Here is a 12,526-nt window from a genome sequence, read left to right on the forward strand (position 1 = left end):
CAGGGGGTAGATTTGGTTTACACCCCTACTCTCACAGCTACCCTTTCACTAAAATCTTCACAGATAACCCAAAAAGCACTCCTAGAGCACGCTACTTCATTTATCACATTCCAAAATTTTTACTTTTTTAAGCTTAATTAGAACTTCTCAAGATTAATGACTGCAGGTACTAATTACAACAAGGGAGGGGTTTTGCAGCTGCACAATCAGGCAGCAAACACAGGGCAGCTCCCTCCCCTGTGTATATAAGGTGGACAAACCCAGGTGTTGAGTGCTCTGATCTGGACAGAAGTCAACAGCTTGTTGCATCAGAGATAAGAAAAGAAGCTGACGGTGCAAAGTGCAGCAGAACTCAAGTCAGGGAAAGAAAGCACAGTGGTGCAACTCTTAAAAGGAAGCAGACAAAAGGTGTGGCTCACCGCAGCGATCTCTGATAACCAGGTTTCGGCCTTCTTTCAGGTGGATGGTCAGCAGGTAAGCAAAGGGGCTGGGCAGGTGGCTCAAACCATCACTTCCTTCCTCTGCACCCTAAAATGAACAGAGAAATCAATCCCTGCTGCACGCCTCACCAGGCAGACACATGAACAGAGCAGGTGTTCTCACAGACCTTCTTTCAATGGGGAAACCTTTACAGTGCACTTGTCAGGAGAAGAAATAAAGATGTTTTTCTGAGACTTTGCTTCATTATGTAAATAACTAAGTATCGCTGTCAGGTAAACTCACAAAGCCAAGGAGGATTACACCTGAAAATGGGTTGTGACAGTAAACATCATAAATGCATGAACAGGATTTCCAAATCCTAGAAACTTTGTGCATTTTATTTTTCTAGCTGCCTCTTCCTTGCACATTCACAATCAGGTAATGAACTCGTGAGGATGTACAGGCTTCATAAAGCTTCTGAGCAGACTGTTTTTATACAGCTCTAGAAGATACAGAAGCAGCAGTGGGCAATGCTACTAATAAAGTTTTGTCATAGCAAACTCAGTAATTCTTGTTCAGAGTTCCTGCCAGTGTTATATTCCACATCCCACCACCATCCAACTGGCATGTTTGGTGAAAGCAGCCGCTGGATAGCCCTGAGGAGGTTAACAGAGAACAAAAGCAAAGAAATTCTTTCAGAAACAGCAAACACATTTCACATGACGAGCACGTGTCACAGCTGTCAATGCCTCTTCACACTATCATAAAGCTGTCATCTATTTCTTAAACCCTTTATCCACGTTAAGGCATTTGAAGTCTTTACTGTGATGCAGTTTATTACTGGGACACTGGTTGAGTATTTAAGCTGACACTTTCATCAGTTATTCACCACAGAACACTTCACAAAATTACAGAACGCTCTATTTAAAATATTTGTGTCTTGCACTGCCACTTCCATCTTGCCTGTTTTGTTGGATTTTCTTTTTGGTGGTTTACTGTTTATTTTTCATCTGTAAGAAGCAAAGCAGCAAAGGACCTGAAGCTAAAAATATTTGTTTCCATTAAACAGTCTGATCAGGTTAAAGAACTTACCATCTGGTCATCAAACATTTGAGAAGATACTGACGACTCTAAATCCATTCCTCCACATTCCTATAAAAAAAAAACAAAAAGTACAAAGAATTAGACAACAGTAACATAAGGATCAAGAAAATTCTCCTAATATCCCTAAAGTCTTAATATTAGTGAAGAAAACCCTCGCAACCATTTAAATTATTTGTTAAAACATTTATACTTCTGCACACAGGCTACCAAATAATTTGGATGGGAATTTTTTTTCCTTGTTTTACAGTGATTGCACACTTAATGTGACCTTCAGTGTGATCTAAAAATTAAGTGCTTGCTTCCAGTGATTGGAAGAAATTCTCCACGGTAGAAGACTGTGCTTCCAGTGCTGAAAGTCCTTAACAGAAACTCCTGATGCCTGAAGGTTACTGCATCTGGTGACTCACCAGTTTAAGTTGCAATGCTGACCCATATTCCTGGACAGAATTTAATTTCTTGCATCTTCAAGTTTCCTCTGTAAGACGAAATCTTACAAAATCCCCTTTGTGTGTTTTGACTTAGAACCCTCTAAACATTTGGTTTATACTCAGTAACTCAGCTGTACACGTATACAACATGTGTAACTCCAAGGGATGGAAAGACCATAAAAATACTAGCAGTAATAACAATAAATAGTCAAAGGGAAAGGGGGAAAAAAGATGCTGGATGTGTACTTCCCCACATTCTGTAGTAACTGGAAGGCTCAAACGATTGTTATTAGAGCACGTTAGAGGAAGTCAAACATTTCCACCTAAAACTGACTCACACAAAAACTTGAAGCTATCGTGGGACGGTGTCTAGACTGCTCAGACACACAAGGGGTTCACTCCATAGTAAGGACACCACTGATGATATTTTGACTTCCAGGATAGTCTACCATCGTCACTTATACTGAAGAGGATCTACACGCAAAGAGGATCTACATGCAGGGGCAACTCTTTGGTTTAATACAGGGCAGTCACATTCAAATTCAAATGGCAGTCCATTCAAATGCAGGAATTTACTGTAAGAACAACCACTTCACTCTACAGAAACGCACACAAAGTGGAATTTGATCCCCATGTGAAAATGCTATTGCGTGCAGTGTGGTAGCATCCACGCCTCTCTGATGAGAGTTGCATTGAGTTGAGCAGCATACAAAGAAAAACAGAAGCAGCTTCTGGATCACACATAAAACCGAGATATATTGACATGCTAAAATAAATACAAGCTTCTATGTAATTATTCTTTCCCTGTCCCCGAATACATACATTACATATCAGGAAGCACAATATTTCTGTACTGCAAGTAAAATTTTACTCGCATGACAGACGAAATTTAACATTATGGTTCCCATAGTAATCATAACTTGGCCACCTTGCAGAAACACATTAGAAGTAGAAAAATTATTATCATAAAGAGCAGCAGCAGAGTTTCCTTGCACAACAGAGCTGAGTTACAGCTGCTAGGGGAACCCTAACTTGGAATATCCTGACTAGTATGCATAAAATCTCACTTGTGTGCATTAAACCAAGTACTTCTATAGTAATCTTTGGCTTCACAGGAATCCCCTACAGGCACCATCATTGCTACTGATAATACTTTCGCTTCACAGCTTGTTTTGCATTGCATAAACACAGAATCAAAACTACATTTTTTTTTTTTTTTCATTTTATCTTCATATAGTGTAAAGTGCTATTATTCTAGGTAGCTGACTGCAACAACATCACCAAATAGAGATGAAAGTTCAGCTGAAAATATATGCCTGAAATCTTGATTTTAATTAACCACAGAGACTTAAATATGAGCAAATGAGGCCACATCCACCAAGTGGGTCATAGTCCCAAATGTGTCTGTGTACAAAAGTAAAACAACAGCACACGCAAGAATACATACAAAGCAACCAAACTTTTCTCCTGACTGGGCTACAATCTTTACCATCTCCTGTTTGGTGTGGAAGAATGATTCAAAGCACAAGTTCATCAAGTGCATCAGTGGGCGGACAGGGCTTGGGGTTGCTAATGACACACAGCAAGTGTTAGAAGATGAAGAAATGGTGTTAGTGCACTGCAGCAGTGATACATGACCATAGGCAGAAAGTGTCCATAGAAATGCCATTATCTCATCTGCAACCCGAGCAAATGAGGCAGGGGTTAAAGGCTACATCAGTAACTCCTTCACCCTTCCAATTTGTTTAACTTGCTGCAACAGATGATAAAGTAAGTAAATCTCTTAGCAAATTCATATGTGGTGCATGTAGGAGAACCTTTGCTGACGACGGAATACCCCATGCACTGTCAGCTCCATGCTGAGCATTTAGAAGACTGAAAACCACAACTCCACACTGAGCTCGTGCGTGAAGCTCAGGAAGTATCTCATGCTACTGGGTGACCAAAGGAAACCAGGAAATGAGTGGGTGGCATGTGACAAGCAATTCAGGGGGAAAAAAGCTCAACCTACATCTTTGCTTTTTTTAGTTTGTTTTGTTCCAGGGATCTGCCTTCCTTTTGATTTACACCTCGCTGCTCAGTAAAGGCTGCTCACAAAAGAATGAGTTGATTGTTGTGCTCTCTACAGCAACTTCAACTAGTAGGTATGCAACATGCTGTTTCAACCTGAGGCACACTGAGCACAGATTTTGTGCCTGTTCAGTCACGTAGAAGAGCTAAACATGAAAAGATTGATTTTAGTATTCCTTATCTGTTTCTACATTCACTTGCTTCATCTTCTTCTGCATTTAAAAGTTGCTACTGGAGGCAGATAACAGATAGAAAATCAGCGTATTCACACAGAGCAATGGTTTGGTATGAAACTAAATATTAAAATGTTTATATGCATAAACACACACGTACACTGGGATTGATTTTAATGCTACAGAGAATAAGACAGATTGCTCTGCATCTGGAGGAAACTCATCCTGAAGTTAATCTATCCCATCACTACACAATTGCCACCTTCTGCTAAAGCACTTAGCTCACCCAAAGTCAAGCAGGTTTTGGGATTACTTTTGGCTCTGCTGCAAATACACTCAATGAATATTAGCTCAGAATCTGTTGGTCTTTAACAGCAGGAAAGGATTGCTGATACCGTTACAACAGCATGGAAACAAACTCCTAAAATGACACCATGCCCATAGTCTCCAGACAGCTGTATACGCTGATTAACCTGAGATGCCACTATATGAGGTACTGCAAAGAAATGTAGAATATCCTGAGTTAGAAAGGACCCACAGGGGTCACCGAGTCCAACTCCTAGAAATAAAGTTATATACTATTTTAGCTAGTTTTAATGCAGACAACAGAAAGACAACAGAAAGCCAGCAAGCCAACAAGTTTAAAATTTAGTAACTAGAAGCCACAGTTGCTGGCTACTTATGGGATATGTTGCATCACAGCAGGCCGGTGCTAGCTCTGCTTCAACAGGAATGCACAGACCTTTGAGATGCAGAACAAGTGGTTTTCTACCAGCAAAGATCACTTTCCCTTGATTTTGAATGCAGAGCTCAAAAGATAAATTTGCCTGTGAAATCACCAATCTCAAAGGAGAGCTTTACAACAAAATATGTCTTTCATTTTTGCATCTCAGATGACAAAATCTGCCATCCCTGTGACAGTCGAACTATGGGAAAATGGCCTAGAAACATAGCTCAAAATCTAACCTTTCTAATGATAACTCAATTGGAAGAGATACATTTACACAACACAACCAAAACAAATTCTGGCTAAAATGTTTCAGACAACCATCATGCACCTGCAGATTCCCCACTTCAGGTCAGGCAGGATTTACTGTTTCAGGACAACTTAGATGAGGATCCTCCAGTTCCAGAGGCACTGTCACAGAAGCACTGACCACAAGGGTGGTGAGAAAAAGATGTTGTTTTTTTTTTTTGCTGCTCCAGACTGACAGAATAGATAGCTGAATATCATAATATCATGGTTGGTTTATGCTCTTTTCTTTTTTTTTTTTTTCCCCCTTAGTCGTTCCTGGCACAGGGCGCCCTTCTCCATCCGTTTATAATCCACTCAAATAAGCCCCACAACGGTTGCTCAGTGTGGCTAATTCCCAGCCCCTTACCTCCATCATCTCGTTTGCCAGCTCAGTGCTCAGGTGGGCTCTCTGCAGCAGCTCCAAGAAGTCATCACTGGACGGTCGCTTCCCCTCGGACACAGGGCTGCCTGCCATAGGCACATCCAAGTGGGCCACAGCTGGCTCCGTGCAAGCAGCTGAAGCCTGCAGCCACGGCCAGTCCTCTCCCTCTGGCCTCATCGATGAGTTCCTTCTTTTCAGAGACACCATAGGCCTGGGGGCACCACAGGGGTAGCCACTGGACAGCATCTGAGTGCTTGAATAGGTTGTTTCTTCTTCTGTGAGAGTCTCCACCTCCAGCATGTCAGGCACCGACATGCTGAGCCGTCGGTCCAGGGAGCGGATCTTGCTCACCACCATCTTGCTCGACCTCTTCTTCGTCTTCCTCACGCTTAAGTTTTGCAGGAACGGCCTCGTCCTCCGCTTCAGGGACCCCCAGACAGATGGTTTCTCCAAGTCCATGGCTGCACATGGAACTTCAGCAATGCCTCTGGTACAAAGCAGCATCAGTGATTCCTGGGGGTGATTAAAAAGAATGTAGGAAGAAGGCAAGTCAATCACGAGAACAAACAGCAGTTGAAGATTATGATTCATGTTGCATCATCTTAAAACTTTCAGTCATTTTTCTAAGGGGTAAAAAGAAAGCATGCCACAAAGTATTAGTAAGTGCTTCCCAGTGAAATCTGGTAGGTAGGTTTAATTGTTGAGGGGGAAAACAGAACAAGTAATTAATCCTACACTAAAATGCAATGTCTGTCCTCTGTTTTATGACTGCTACAAGGAGATACTGTTTCAATTATTCTGCCAAGTGCCAACTGGCAAAAAATTGGTGATTAATCCCATTTCAAAATGTTTCTGTACAAAACTTACTGATGGGAGTTGAATCAAAATAACGCTAGCACACAAAAAAAGGTGGCAAAGCTGACATTGCAGTTTCTGATGATGATTTTCCAGGCTATGCACATCTTCTTTGCTACTTCATAAGCTATGAGAGTTCCTACATGACTTACAGGTGGATAAGAGCAACACAAAAATCAGCTCCACAAAAAAAAAGGGACCGAGGCAGAAGAGACTCCTGATGTAACATCAGAAAGTCCACGTAAGACCTCAAAATATTCTCTTCTGTTAAAGCGTTCTCAATGGAAGTCGCCTCTGCAGAAGTAATATTCCTCATAAAGAAGGAGGTTGAGAGAAAACGAGGACAGAAACGAACAGAAGGAATTAAAGATTCTGAAAAACTGCTGGTGGACTCATCTCTCATCTATACCTGCAACACTGATGGGTGCCGAGAAAAAGATTCAAACCAAAATCACTCACTGAATCTGCATTGTAATGCAAAGGTCAAACGGATGCCTCTGTGCACAGGAATATCCTCACGGACAGGGTCTTCCGCGGCTGATAGATGAACAACCATCCTTATTCTGAAAAGCAGAAAGTCGAATCATCATCCAAACTCATTAAGAAAAATGCTAATGAAACCCTCAAGATCTGCTCTTTTACAGTCTCTGATGACACATGTAACACAGCTTACTTCACATACCTGCATCAATAGCAATGTATACTCATTAACTTCATGATTGCTGCTTACAAAGCCCACAATACATTTAAATACACACAGCTGAACAAACTGCACAGTTTACCAAAATTAACGTAATCCACTATTATCCTGATTGCTAAGGAAAACATCAGAATGATCAGAAAGCAGAAATACAACTGTGCATGAATTTAGATAGAGAAACCACTGTCTGCTCTCTAAGACATCTACTCTTACATTTCATTAATTTGAAGGTTGCATTATGAACTAATTTAAATTATGTTATGACTATCCTCACCATACTTGCAATGTTTGGGCATCTGCAAAAAATTATTTTCCTGCATTGTTATGCAACCAAAACTATACAATCATCATAGAATTATACAATCCCTCCTGCCTCCATCTGTGTTGCTATACTGATGCTCTCATCCATACTGCTTGCTACAGAATAGTTATATTCAATACAAAAAATAATAAGCTACTACAGCACTACATGCACGCAACTCATCAGTCTCAGAGTTTGTCCACACAGGAGTGTGTGCTGGTATACATACATTGGCTAAACACAGTAGTTTCATCTCTAGCTCCTGCAGTCAGGCCCAGCATCAAAGCACACATGGACAAACCGGAATTATTTTTTCCTCACAGCATCTCTGAGAAGCAAAACCAATGCTGAAGCACCCAGATCCCCATGCAAGTTCACTGGAGACACAGCTCAATTTGCTCACCTTGGCTGACAGCTTCCTCTTTCTTCCCTCTTTAGATAAAAAATTCATAAAGCAGTTACAGGCCTCCCTGGTAGCATTTTATCACATAAGAGGAATCATTAGGCCAAACATTTGCACAAAACATTATGAAACACTACTGCTGGGACTCATTTAAACAACTCCATTAATGCCAGCACTCCCTATGTTGTTTATCTACATGCACAAAACCTGCCAAAGTGAATTCAGCGTAAATAAAGGCAGGACCCAGCTCACAACACTCACCTCCCAAGGCTCTTGCTGCTTCCCATTCCCTTCCTGTTATTCTCCACCCTCCTCAATTTGACGACCCACTGCTATGGTTTTTACTGTTTGCTTAGAGATTTTGTTTCCTAGCAGCACTCCAGTTCCTGTAAGTTTTACGTGGTTCCATTCTTCTAGGTTTTTTTCATGCTACACAAGTCCACTCAGCAAGGATTGCACGCAGGGACCACACAGTATGAGTCCCACTTGCATTCAACCCACCATGAGCAAATTATTCCCCAGGGCAGAAAACCATGGTGGAGGGAAAAAGAAAAAAAAAAAAAAGGAGAAAAAAAAACATAAAAAGTTTTTTTGTTTTTTTTTTCCAGGACAGCAGCAAAGATGCTCCAGCATCTGCCACCAAGCAGTGCTGGCAGTACTTGCTGTGTAAGGAAAGCAGAGGGATGCCTGAAGTGAGGCCAGAGAAGCTGTTTAGCCAAACCCTGCACTGCCAAGAAGTTTGGCCATATTCCACCCCTGAATCCACACACCCACACTCCTGCTGTAACTGGCACTTTCATTTTATAAACGCTGTCATGACGAGCAAATTAATCCAAATGACTGTTGTAAAGCACAAATGAAAAAATTATTTTGCAACAGCAAGTGTCCTGGTTTTAGAGAAAACCAGCACAAATACAGTCTGAAGTGCAAATTCAGTCTGACATCTGCCAGATGCAGACTGGCACTTTTTTCACTTCCCCACTTCATGCAGGGAAAAAAAAAAAAAAAAAAAAAAACAACCAACAACAAACAAAATCACCCCCAAGAGCAGAAACTCATTCCCCAGAGAGAACAGGGCAAAGTTAGGGATGGGGACCACCACACAACCCAACCTGGTACTGGATCCAGAGGTACCCCATGCCCAAAAAGCACACGCTGACTTGCACAACTGTTGCTTCTATTGAACGTGGAATTGCATTGCTAATAAATCCAGTCCATTCTCTCTTCCTCCATCAGTCTTCCTCTATTTTTCTTTCCCACACTGAACAGCATCAATAAAAAACAAATTTTGTGGAGAAAAATTGCGCCCATTTCTTGTAAAAGCACACTCTCCATGTCAACGCGTTGCTCACTCACATACTCCTTATCTGCCATAGGCCAGAAGCTCTTCCTTTTCCTTCCACCATCTCAGAAGTTCAGTGCCAAGCTTATCTCCAAAATAGCCCCTAAGCACCCATGGGGAGGCTCTAAGTACAGCCTCTATTCCTTCCTTGTATCAATGGCACATTGTACCAAAAAGCTGCAAACAATGATCATTCAGGGAGAAACATTTCCTGTTATCAATGTTAACTTGGTTGTTTTTAATTGAATGGCTCCTTGCTCTTATGCAAGAAAAAAATAAATTAAAAAAAAAAACATCTTTTTAGCCTATCTTCTTCAGTGTATTCTGTAATATGCTGCTAAATCTCAGAGGCTCAGAGTATTTTAATCCCTTCCTTCATAGAGACCACTCCAGACTGCACCTGTCATTTTTATTACATCTTGTTCTTTTGCTTCCTCATCTCCTCTTTTGGGGCCAATGGGGACTAGGGAAAAAAAAAGATTAATGACATAACAACTGGTAATGGCACATCGTCTGACTGATATAATGAGTATTTCTAGCTGTTCATCTTCCCTTAAGTACCTTCTGATCACAGCCCTCTGGTTTACTTTTTCCTTTTTTTAAAATAATGCATTTTGCTCCCTCTCCCAGTAGCACACACTACTTACTCCCTTAAGTAGTTACCATATTCAGAGAGAAAGCATTCTTCAGACATTCTAACAGGAGGCTCCAAGAGAGATTTCAAAAGTTATTGCAAATATAGAGAAATCATCCTGTATTTCAGCTTCACTTACAGTCCTGTCGGGAAGCCAGAACTGGGACACAAAACCAAACTGATTTACATACTGGAAATCACAACACATTCCTGCTCTTCTCCTTAAGTAACCACACTCTGCACGTCAAAAGTACACAGCGCTCATTGAAACACTCCTGAAACACTCCCTGCCAGAGTGATGCACCCTCAAAGCCAGCAGATAGATCTGAGTGCAGCCAAGCATGCCATCACCACAACCTCCACAGATCTGGAGGCTGCACCATTGTGCACAGCTGACTTCCCTGGTTGAAGTCAAGAAGTTGGGTCAGTCTGCATGCCGTTGATCATCACAACGCATGGGTCAATCAGTGTGTTTTCAGCTGCAACTAAATGCTAGCCAACATTTAGACCCTCAATAGCTGAAACCAGCAAGACGTGCTAGAAGCTGTTAGGAAGATGTTCTTCAGTTGCCTACATCTTACCATATGTTCACACTGGATGATAATAATGGAACTCCCTTGCTATATAATCTCTGTTGATTCTGCCATAGGGTGCTCACCCCAGTCTCTGCCTGCCTGGCAGGCACTGCCATGAAATGTAACATCACATGATTTACAAAGCTAATCACAGTTTTCCTACAAATACCGGTAACCAGAAATTAAACTATTTCTCCCTGAGGAAAAAAAAAAAAAAGAAAGAAAAGAAAAGATGAGGAAACAGCTCTCTGCTAGCTAAACAACAACTAAACGCTCCGGGCTGTTATTCCAGCAAAGTACCTGAGTCCTGTATGAACCACTACAACCAAGAGCAGAATGACTTCAGAAAAAGAAACCTATGCTTTCTTCTTTGCAGTGGCTCCTTTTGGTTGCTTCTTTGGAAATGCAGTACTTAACCATAAGCATCGACTGCCATAGAGATAAGAAAATATTTATCTGTACATCCAAACAAAGCCACAAAACATCTGCACATCTCTTGGGTCATAAAGAACTTCAAGCACTGGGGCTTCTTTTGCAGAGAAAAACAAGTCCAAAACAGAAATCTGATTGAGGTGGGCTTAAGGCCTTTCACCTGAGATGACCACACAAGCTAGAGAGGGTCACTGTATTGGATATGTACATGACAATATACAACAAGTGAGACACATCTATCTTCCTGCATCCATGCCCTGCAGTGCAGGGTAAATACCTGATCTTAAATTTGCAACAGCACCAGAAGTCTAATCTCAGTCTGATTCTGCACAGGCTAATTACCCTGGGGAAATCAGTATCAGAATTATTTTTAGTACTAACAAGCATCAAAGGGAGCACACTGCTAAAGTGTAGCTAACATCTCCACTGCACAGGCAGCTGCAAAAGCAGGGTCAGGTCTTGGCCAGCTCCCAAATCTTGCCACTGCGTTTGGATTCAGGTTTCCCTTTCAGGGCTTCAGATAACGCAAGTCCATCCACGTCAGTCTGTGCTACTGTTACAGATTCATTGGCAAAGCACACCAGGATGCAGAATTTTTAAAAATATGACCTGATGATGCCAAACTCATGCTCACAGAAGACAATTTTGTTAACTTGAATGGAAATAAGATAACCAAAGGAAACTTACTCTCTTGATACAAGGAAGAATCCTACGGCTTTTGCTGCAGAAGGACATAGAACTAAAGCAAAACACAAAGCTTAAGAAGAATGGTTGTTCTGAGCGATCAAGGCATCTTGAATAAAACTCTCCTTAATTATGGTTGTTGGTTTTTATGTCGTACCTCGATCCTCCTCAGATCCCACACAGTTTTCAGGCTCTGGGTATCTGGATCCCATGCCTGACTCTTCATTTCTCAATTTGCTCAAACACGACGAGCTCCATCTTAACAAAACCACAAAACGAGCACGTATCTTCCTCCATTTTTGATATGAAATGAACAAGGATGTTCCAACTCCATTGTACAATCTGCAGAGCTTTCATCTGACCATTTACGAGCAGACAGCAAGTAGAAGTAACAGACCCACCAGCTGCTTCAAGCACCTTAAGATAGTACCTGATAGCAAAAGCTGCTGAAGAAAAAAAAAAATACCTGCACCTGACTACAGCTGTGTAAGTACTGCTTTCGGTTTGTTTCTGCCTATTCTGAAACGAAAGAAAAATGATGAGTGTGTATGCGGGGAAATGAAGGAGGAAGCGCTTGGCTGCATTTTTCTAAAAATATTTCACAATTTCCTTCCACTCTTTCAATTTCCTTCAAAATATTTTCACTTACAATTGTACCTGTGCATGCCAGAAGGCCTCTTCCCATCTAATTCGCAGGACTGCACTAAGGTGCTACAATTAGATACATTCTTTATAATGTCATTCCCCACCAAGCATCACACCTCCCCAGGGACACCTGGGCACGAAGCTCTGCCTCCTGCAGCCATCCATCACAGGAGGGGCTGGTGCACGTCAAATCACACCCCAAGCAAAATCCTGGAATGCTGCCCCTCAAAGGCACTGTGCCATGTGCAGAGATCAGGCCAGCAAGTGGAATGTTTCCTTAAAACTGGATTCTCTAACTTGCCACATTGATTCCAATCACACCCCTGGAAATGTGGTACCTGGTGCAGAGCACACCCAGGAGTA

General features: G+C 41.6%; 1 protein-coding gene across 8 annotated transcripts in view; it reads right to left on the reverse strand.

The window, feature by feature from the left end:
- Positions 1 to 12,526, reverse strand: part of MCTP2 (multiple C2 and transmembrane domain containing 2) — a 142,232-nt gene that overhangs the window by 90,131 nt on the left and 39,575 nt on the right. For 7 of the 8 annotated variants that reach the window (XR_007379170.1, XR_007379171.1, XM_048956634.1 and 4 more), the window contains 4 exons: positions 6,907 to 7,010; positions 5,578 to 6,105; positions 1,513 to 1,572; positions 420 to 528 (listed from right to left, as the gene is read on the reverse strand). Coding sequence is in view for 6 of the 8 variants with exons in the window: in XM_048956634.1 (XP_048812591.1) it covers positions 420 to 528; positions 1,513 to 1,572; positions 5,578 to 6,096 (688 nt within the window). In the remaining 2 variants the exon portion in view is untranslated. Of the gene's footprint in view, positions 1 to 419; positions 529 to 1,512; positions 1,573 to 5,577; positions 6,106 to 6,906; positions 7,011 to 11,521; positions 11,570 to 12,526 lie in introns of those variants that run through there. The other variant, XM_048956639.1, reaches the window with a different exon arrangement.

Source organism: Lagopus muta, chromosome 10 (genome assembly GCF_023343835.1).
Source record: "Lagopus muta isolate bLagMut1 chromosome 10, bLagMut1 primary, whole genome shotgun sequence".
Taxonomy (NCBI): domain Eukaryota; kingdom Metazoa; phylum Chordata; class Aves; order Galliformes; family Phasianidae; genus Lagopus; species Lagopus muta.